General features: G+C 39.2%; 1 protein-coding gene across 15 annotated transcripts; it reads left to right on the forward strand.

The window, feature by feature from the left end:
* The first annotated feature begins 469 nt into the window (after positions 1-469).
* LOC125537708 (uncharacterized) lies at positions 470-7,628 on the forward strand. Of its 15 annotated transcripts, none has more exons than XR_015616726.1 (9): positions 470-1,106; positions 2,000-2,152; positions 3,775-3,955; positions 4,292-4,456; positions 5,234-5,543; positions 5,622-5,708; positions 6,120-6,957; positions 7,078-7,182; positions 7,354-7,628. XR_015616726.1 is itself a non-coding variant. In XM_087544102.1 (9 exons), coding segments are annotated over exons 4-8 (309 nt in total). In that variant the 5' UTR covers positions 473-1,106; positions 2,000-2,152; positions 3,775-3,955; positions 4,292-4,454; the 3' UTR covers positions 7,124-7,170; positions 7,354-7,628. The 15 variants fall into 15 exon arrangements, 4 of the variants coding, with proteins under 4 accessions (XP_087400232.1, XP_087400228.1, XP_087400229.1 ...); XR_015616722.1 differs by having other exon boundaries at positions 471-1,106; positions 5,476-5,543; XR_015616724.1 differs by having other exon boundaries at positions 471-1,106; positions 5,476-5,543; positions 7,078-7,170.
* The last annotated feature ends 717 nt before the right edge of the window (positions 7,629-8,345 follow it).

Consider the following 8,345-nt stretch of genomic DNA (forward strand, 5'->3'; position numbering starts at 1 on the left):
CGGTAACATAACCAAACAACGGTTTGCTAGGAAAGGTGGGTTAGAGGCTTGACATGTCAATATGGGAGGCATGATATAGCAAGTGGTAGGTATCGCGGCATAGCAATAGAGCGAACAACTAGCAAGCAAAGATAGAAGTGATTTCGAGGGTATGGTCATCTTGCCTGAGATCCCGCAAGGAAGAAGAACGAGTCCATGAAAAAGACAAACGGACGTAGACAAACGGATCCTCACAACTCCGGAACGAAACCGAAGCTAACGCGAGAAGTAACTCAGAAAGAAGCAAACAACATAGTAAACAACCATCACATAAACATGGCATGATGCATAACCAAGTATGATGCATGTCCGGTTTAATGAAACATGGCATGACAAAGTGCAACAAACAACACTGCAAATTAAGTGGAGCTCAATATGCAACGAGTTGCATATTGACGAAACACTACATTTAAGTTATTTAGTTCGATCTCGTTTATGTACCCCACTCCCACCCCAGCCGCCAAACGAACCCTAGCCCTCTTTCTCTTTCCCCTCGATCCCCACGAGCCGCCGCACCCCTCCCTCGATCCCCACCATCCTCTCCTCGCCAGCAGCCGCCGGCCGACCTCGTCTCTCCACTCGCCTCCTCCTCTCCTCTATCATGTCACCGTCGATCCCACCGCCAGCCTTCTCCTCTGCTCGCCTCCTCCTGTCCTCTTCCATGTCACCGTCGATCCACATCGGACGTAGGTCGTCTTCGCGGTGCGGGTGGGGATGTAGGGGAGGTGTAGGATGCGGACGACAAGGGAAGGAGGAGGCCGGCGAGGAAGGCAAGCAACAGCGGGGAAGGAGAAGGTGAGCGATCCTAGCATGGGGAAGGGGCAGGGTGAGGCCTCGCGCACCTGCCGGCGGCCGACAGGTCGACTTGTTGCGCCACCGCGTCGTCATCTCCTCTGCACCATGAGAGGCGCCACCTCTGCCTCCACCCCCCCACTGGGCAAGGAGCTCGAGGTGAACAGGCGGTGTGGGAAGGCGAGAGGAACTAGGAGCTCATCTCTCCTCCCATGGCTGCCTCGTGGATCTGGAGGTGCAGGCGGCTCGAGCGATGCAAGCCGGCGGCGAACTAGGTGCTCCACTCTTTCTCTCCCTCTCTTAATTTCTTCCTCACACGTATTTTACTTTGCTATTATATGGATTTTTAAACTTGACGTGTGCAGATCTGACATAGAAGAGAGGAAGAATAATTTTAGCTAAGAGTGGAATTTAGAGTTCAAAGAATCAGTTGATGATATTGACCAAAGAGCGATTTTTGTTACAGTTCCTCTGAATTAGTAAACCAGAAGGACTAAAACATCATCAGTCAGCCATTGTTGTTAGATTGATGCTGCCTTGATTACCACTTTGTTTGGTGGCTACACTATAAATTCTTGAGATATAGTGCAATGGTTGATAGTTTGTTGCATAATGATATTGATTCTGCTGAACTAATACTCTCTTTGTATATCTAGGATTCCTACTAGAACATGTCCTTCCAAATTGCGACAATGATCTTTCTACTCATGAGTAGTCCTTTTTTATACTGAATTTTGATGCATACTATGTGGCTGGGCGACCCGCTCACCTGAAGCTCCCTCGATTTCCATTCGATTCTACCTGTTTATGTAGTATTTTCACCATTAGGTTTCCATTGCTTGGCTCCTAACGGCATGATGCCTCATTTAGATTTTCTTATCTCGGTGTGTTTGTAATGTATTCAGAAAATTAGTTTGCTTTTTTTGCTCCCTGGAGAATGCATCCTCAATTAGTATGATAGCAGTCAAGCAAAAATGGCTTACTACTGATACAGATATAACTTCGATTATTAGCAATCAAGCAAAAATGGCTTACTACTGATATAGATATAACTTCGATTACTCCTACTTTGTTGTTTTATTCTTTCTGGACTTTATATAGAATTTATCATTTTCAGTTGATGCGCTCTGAATGAAATATTATATCTGAGGGAACATGAAACTTGCAGATCATGCTATGTTTTAGCGCTCATGGAGTTCCTCTGGCATACGTTGAGTCTGGTGATCCTTACAAAACATATATGGAAGGCTATGGATCTTATCATGGATGAGCTCGAAAATATAGGAATTTCAAATCCATGTATACATCACACTCATACCCGGTATGTCACATAACCAACTTCAGTTGTCCTTGGCTTGTGAATTCACCATCCAAATATTTTCTTTTACTGGAGAGCACATAAAATATATGGAGAATCAAAGGTGAATGTAAATGAAACACTCCCTGTGTGTTTGCATGCACATGATCAGTACCTCAATTTACCTTTGTAGTAATGCTAGGATACAAACGTTACTTGTAATCAGTTTTTGGCCATTTCATACGTATGTCGTCAAGATTCTGTTCTGGCGTAGAATATTCAGTTTAGTTTAGTTTGGTGACTTTGGTCTGCATTTGTCCCAGATTCTGTTCTGGTAGAGAATATTCAGTTTAGTTTGGTCTACATTTGTCCTAGAGGGCGATTGTTTACAGGTCCGGTGCTTATGTCAGTTATTAATTAGTCAATATTTTGTTCTGATGTAGAATATTCAGTTTAGTTGGTCTGCATAGGTCCAGTGCTTATGTAAGTTATTATTTAGTCAAGACTCTGTTCTGATGCAGAATATCTAATAACTTGCCACTTAAGTTGTTTCTACAAACTAAAATTTGAACTTTAAAACTGATCTAGCCGTAGTTTTTGCAGCAAGAATACCATGACTTCTCTCGGCTATCGTGATTTTTCTTTGTAGACTTTCCATGACTGGACAAAATGTATGTTGTGGAGAAATTATAAAGAAAGAATTCCTTATTTGACACTGTTTTAAATTTTGTTTCCCTATTTAACATCGAAGAAATATTTCTTCCCTATATAACACCAACTTTAAATTATGTTCCCAATATAACACTTCAGTACATTTTTTGACCTAATGATATTAAATGACATGTGAAATGACAAGTTTACCCCTGGCACTAGAAGGACCTAAGTCAGGTCAAAGTCATTCTCATTGGCTTCACCCGGCCCACAATCCGCTTGCACAAGAACACCGATGTTGGAATTAAACCCAACTCGTCTGTGTCCGTGTCTTGTACGCATACATGTGTATGCTAGAGTTTGATACTCTGAAAAGGCTAGATTGTGTTGGCAGCTGATATATAGGTACACTGAACCGTCACCCTAATCAGAAATACTAGCAATTGAAAATCCCAAGGCATGATACGGTAAAAAAAAATAAAAAAAATCCAAAGGCACGACACGGTCCTTTTGTAATCAACTCGGCGTGTCCTCATATTGTTCGCGTGTGTCGTGTGCGTGTTTCGTCGAGTCGAGCCATCAAGCAAGCAAGTCGGCGGCCATGTTGTTTTATACGTGCGTGTGCTATGTGCAAGCTAGCTTAAGAAATCCATCCATTAGGGAGTTAGCTGTTTGGTACTCGTACGTGTGATCTCTAGGAATATGACGCCATTCTGTTACACTAACCATGGATTCCACCCTTAAATAGGACACCAAAATAAATAAAAGAACTGAATAGATGTATGAGGGTAAAATTGTCATTTCACGTGTCATTTAACATTGTTTGCACAAAAAATAGATGAAAGTGTTATATTGGGAACAAAATTTAAAGGTTGTGTTAGAGAGGGAAGAAATATTTTTCCAGTGTTAAATAGGGAATAAAAGTTTAAGCCAGTGTTAAATAAGGAATTCTCTCAATTATAAATCACCTCACAAATTGTTGTAATGTTGTGCAGAAACTGAACAGGGACAAGCACATGCAATTATATGCTGTGGTAGATTTCAAAAGAGACCCATGGCCCAGAGTAGTTTTGCGCAAATGAAGGATACCAGGCTGACCCATAGAGCATGAGACCCTCTTTGTCAGGGGCCACCTTACTTGTATGGCCTCAGGCTGAGGGGACCCTTCTAATTAAGGTGGTTACTACTTACTTGCTGATTTGAGCCTAGAACAGAATGTCATTTCGTGCTTGTCAGTCGGATCTCATGTTTAATCTACAGATCTTTTTAGTCAGTTTATTTGCAAACCAGTTGAGAGTTAGTACCTGGGAAAATGAACATTTTTCTACCTCAAATTTGCATACCAGTATCCTTGTCTAATTTAAGATTACTTTTCTTATTGTGAAGAAGATTTGTGCTGCTGCCGCGTTCTTCAGTTTCTGGTGTTTTAGATGTTAGCTCATTATTGAGATAGTTCTGGTACGTCCATCTTCTGAAAAATATGTAAATTTTGTTTTCTGGACGTTGTTGCAGATCCTATGCGCCTGCCTCCTTCCTCCAGCTGCGTGAAGGCTAACGTGAGGAGCTGACGAGCTAAAGAAGGAGCTGGAGCAGGACTGTAGGAGGGAGGTACACTAGGGGCCGGAGCAGGACAACCATTGTTTCAGATCCACTTGACTCATCCCAAGTGGTTGCAATGTAATTTTTATTTACACATAATGATAAGAGACTTATTTTTTCCAAAAGATTAGATTCATAGTTTAAAAAAGGATACAAAAATATGAAAATAAGAGCTTTCATTCATAACATTTGTACAAAATGTCCCTTTCCATAATGAACTTGGTTTCTAATCACACACATGTACTGCTACATGATCCTATACGTGCTGTCTGAATTAAGTGAAAGGATATTGGCATTTTATCTACCGGTTAATCAGGACTTATTGACAGGGACTTTGATAATTTCTTAATCTTGCACGGGTTCTCACCATTGAGATTGCATATCTGGTCCTTACATCAGATATGCTTCTAGATCTGAAGTTATTCCAGCCTAACTGTTTTTTTGTTTGATTATTCTATTATTTCTTTTGAGTAATACCGACTGACTTACTGGTCGTCTGAAGCTTTCATAGAAGCATTTGTGTGTTCTCGAGCTTAGGTGTAAGGAGTTCAAGGGCAGTGATAGAATTTTGTGATCTGCTTCAGACGGGCCTGCCGCTGAAAAATGATCCTTAACTCATTAGCTATCTTGATCTTCAGCATGTTTGGTTAGTAAGGCACATTATTTTGGCGCGAGCTTGTGGTATCGCAATGACAGGTGGGCCGGTGCTGCTCCTGGTCCCGCTTGTCGGCTGCCCTGGGTTAGGATAATAGGGGCATGGTTTATATTGTCTATTCTTTCTGCTTGATCAGCTTACAATCAGATTGGTGTAGTGGAGCTAAAAATACATTGGCTGGTTGTCTCTTGGTTTGGCAGAAAGCGCAGCATGTCAAATTGATCGGTGTCCATCTCCCTCAATTTCTGCATATTTATATTTGGGAAGTGAACCAGGCTACTCATCGATTAATAAAAGCTTTATAGTTCTGTTCTCCTTCCATTATTTCTTCATTATTATTCATTTATTCTCTTAGATTAAAGGTATTATTGTGATGATGTCCTGTTGTTCTGTAATGTATTTTTGATTTTTTTTCTGTGATTGTACTCAATGGTGCTTGCAGGTCCATGGACATTGTCATAATGGTCACCTTATCGCAGTGTATTATTTTTGGATCTCATATTCCTCAAGGTAATTGACAAGAATTTGTGTACTCGCTTGGCTAATGTTTTACTAGACCTAAAGATTTTCCCTGCTCTGCTCTGTTAGGCGCTCCATTCTCTGATTCGATGTCTGACGATCTGAGAAATAAGAGGAGGAATAATCCAGCAGAAGAATTTGGTGAAGAAGAACAAGGTGATATTTCTCTCGTGTGAACACAATCAATTGTTTTCTTGATGTTATCACCCATGTGTTAATGTTGTAGAGGATTTATCATTTGACTTCTTCTTTTAGGTTTAATTTGTGTTTAGTTAATGCCCACAGATTGTGATGTTCATATATGGGGATTTTTTTTGTCAATTTTGTTGCTTCAATATGTAGGTGCTACTGTCCATGTGGGATATCTAATAGGTCAGACTGGTTTGCTAGCTTAATTTTTTAGCTTGATGTTCTCATTTAGGGGTGTCCTCTTCAGCTGCATCTTTTGTGCAGCTCCAAAATTCTATGTTTCAAAGCACTTATTTCCATATTCTGTTTATTATTTTTAAGTCATGAAAACTCTTTTCGGTCTGCTTGATCACTCCACTTCCATGTTTATCCTTGCAGAAAAGAATACCTTTATCCTGATAGGCATGGAAACACCGGTTCGCATTGAGTGCATCATCGCTAATCAGCTACTATGTATGGTCAGCGGACATGCATGCTTATTCCTGTAACATGTCATTACTCTATCTCCTTAGCCTTTCTAACTTTTAAGATTTGATCAATTCTTTAAAAGTTCGTACAGATCTAGAAGTATTTGGTTTTGTTGGTCAAATCCATCACCTGTATGTCCTTATTTATTTTATTGTTCGAACAAGATATCAGATCACCTACATTCATTATTCTTGGTTACAGTCTCATACTAAAGTAGTCTAAAATGGTCTGAATAGTTGTAGTAATTCATAAATATTTTCAGTGTAGTTCTTATTTGGTTTCTAGGCATAGAATTTACTTCAAAATTTTGGTCTTTATTTGGTTAGTAAGGCTCTAGAATAAAACAGACCAATGATATATATATACAAACAGACACAATAGGAGTTAACTGGTACCTAGCTTTTGAAACCTCTGATATATACAAAATATTATTTGAGTAGAACAGGAGAGATGCAATCTTATGGATATTTCCGCATTTGTAAGAAACTTTCCAGCTTGGCAAGAGGGCTTGACTAGCCATGTGTAGGACTCAGCCATGCTGCCTTCCAAATGATTAGTCATTGGTGTTTTCTTATGTTCCTGTTAGCCCAAGTGCATCAGATAAGTAGACTGTTATGTTGAAAAAAGGAAAGAGACTACTCTTTTGTTACTTACAGTACAGATATATGCTATAACATCAGAGAGCAATGGATATAGAAGAAATATGTAAACAGTTGTCCCTAGAAGAAATATGCAACTACTTATTCAGGTTACTTAATTAATAATGCATCTATATCATTACATACACATACTGAATGTGCCTTTTGAGAGTGAGCTTCTGTCAGTACCTCACACTTATCTTATATGCCATTCCAACTATGTGTTGCAGTAGAGAGCAAGGGACATATAGGAAATCTCCAGGCAGCTTCACTTAGATGCATCATCTTCTGCTAGGAGTCAGCTTGAAGAACGGCCTTCTCAGGTTAATTCTTGGGTCAGTGTTTCGGCTTTTCTCCATTGGTTCGTAAAAACCGCATGGTAACTTGACTTTACAGAGAACCTGCTGCACTATAACTTTGGTTTAATCTGTCGATAATGCCCATGAGTATATTCTTAGTGTATGTTTGACCAGATTGTTTTAACTTGTGTTGTTCCTATGCTTCAGGAGACTGCAACTGACATGCTGGATGGGGAATAACCAAATTTGTGGACAAAGACACAGTTCATCGCAAGGGGTGGTGTTTAGGATATATACACAAAAGAGGAAACTTTTTTTGTACAGAACCAAATTATATGATGTATTTGACCACTATTTAGAAATGTTCATCATGTATTAAGTACATTTTATTGTGTCACTTTTTTTTGAGGGGTAGCTTTATTCATCAAACATCACAAAGTGTGCGATAGAGTTCATCAAACCAGGCTTTATTGTGTCACCTATGTTTACCTTCTTTTTAGCGTAAGCTATTTGGACTTTCTAATTGCAGGCTCAGTTATTTGACCCACCGATGTTCTAATTTGTTGCATAATTACATTAAGCAACTATTTACATTTCATCCTTTGTTTGTATTTTTTTTTAAAAACTTATGCCTCCATGTTCCTGAATAACATAACAAATTATGCATGCTCAAGTATATATTTTGAAGGACAAGTCTATTCTTTTTTATAAAAATAGTTACAATTCGTGTCCTATGTGATTGCTCAAGCCTATAGTAACCTATTCATGTCACACAAATATTTTCTTTTTCCAAACCCATTGCCAAAAAACTACAACCATGCCAACTTTACTCTCTCATCATAGTGGGCATATTTTCAAACTGAACATATTCATATTATGCAATTTTCCTTTTCCCAGACTATTATTTCACAATGTAATAAACATGTTTAAAAAATAGCATGATTTAGCAGGGTCCTTGCAGCAAGAAACTATTTTCATCGATAGCATGTCTTTAGCGGGTCTCTGCGCCATTTGACGCAATGGGTCAACTAGTTTACATATAAAGTTTATTAAATTTGGAGCTACGGTTAATTAGTTATGAATTAAAGCATTTTAGCATGGCAATATAGCAAAACAAAGCAAACAACAAGTTTAAACATTTTTAACATGCATGAAAGTGGCATATAATTAACCTACACATAATTCTAAGCATTTTTCAT

The sequence above is a fragment of the Triticum urartu genome, chromosome 2A (genome assembly GCF_056163025.1).
Source record: "Triticum urartu cultivar PI428250 chromosome 2A, HENAU_Tu73, whole genome shotgun sequence".
Lineage (NCBI taxonomy): Eukaryota > Viridiplantae > Streptophyta > Magnoliopsida > Poales > Poaceae > Triticum > Triticum urartu.

Bases quoted from the DNA above. Each gene is read 5' to 3' on its own strand.
- LOC125537708 (XM_087544102.1), top strand. The intron at 5,544-5,621 runs GTAATTGACAAG...CTGCTCTGTTAG, and splicing joins TGGATCTCATATTCCTCAAG to GCGCTCCATTCTCTGATTCG. The intron at 6,226-7,077 runs GTAACATGTCAT...TATGTGTTGCAG, and splicing joins GGACATGCATGCTTATTCCT to TAGAGAGCAAGGGACATATA.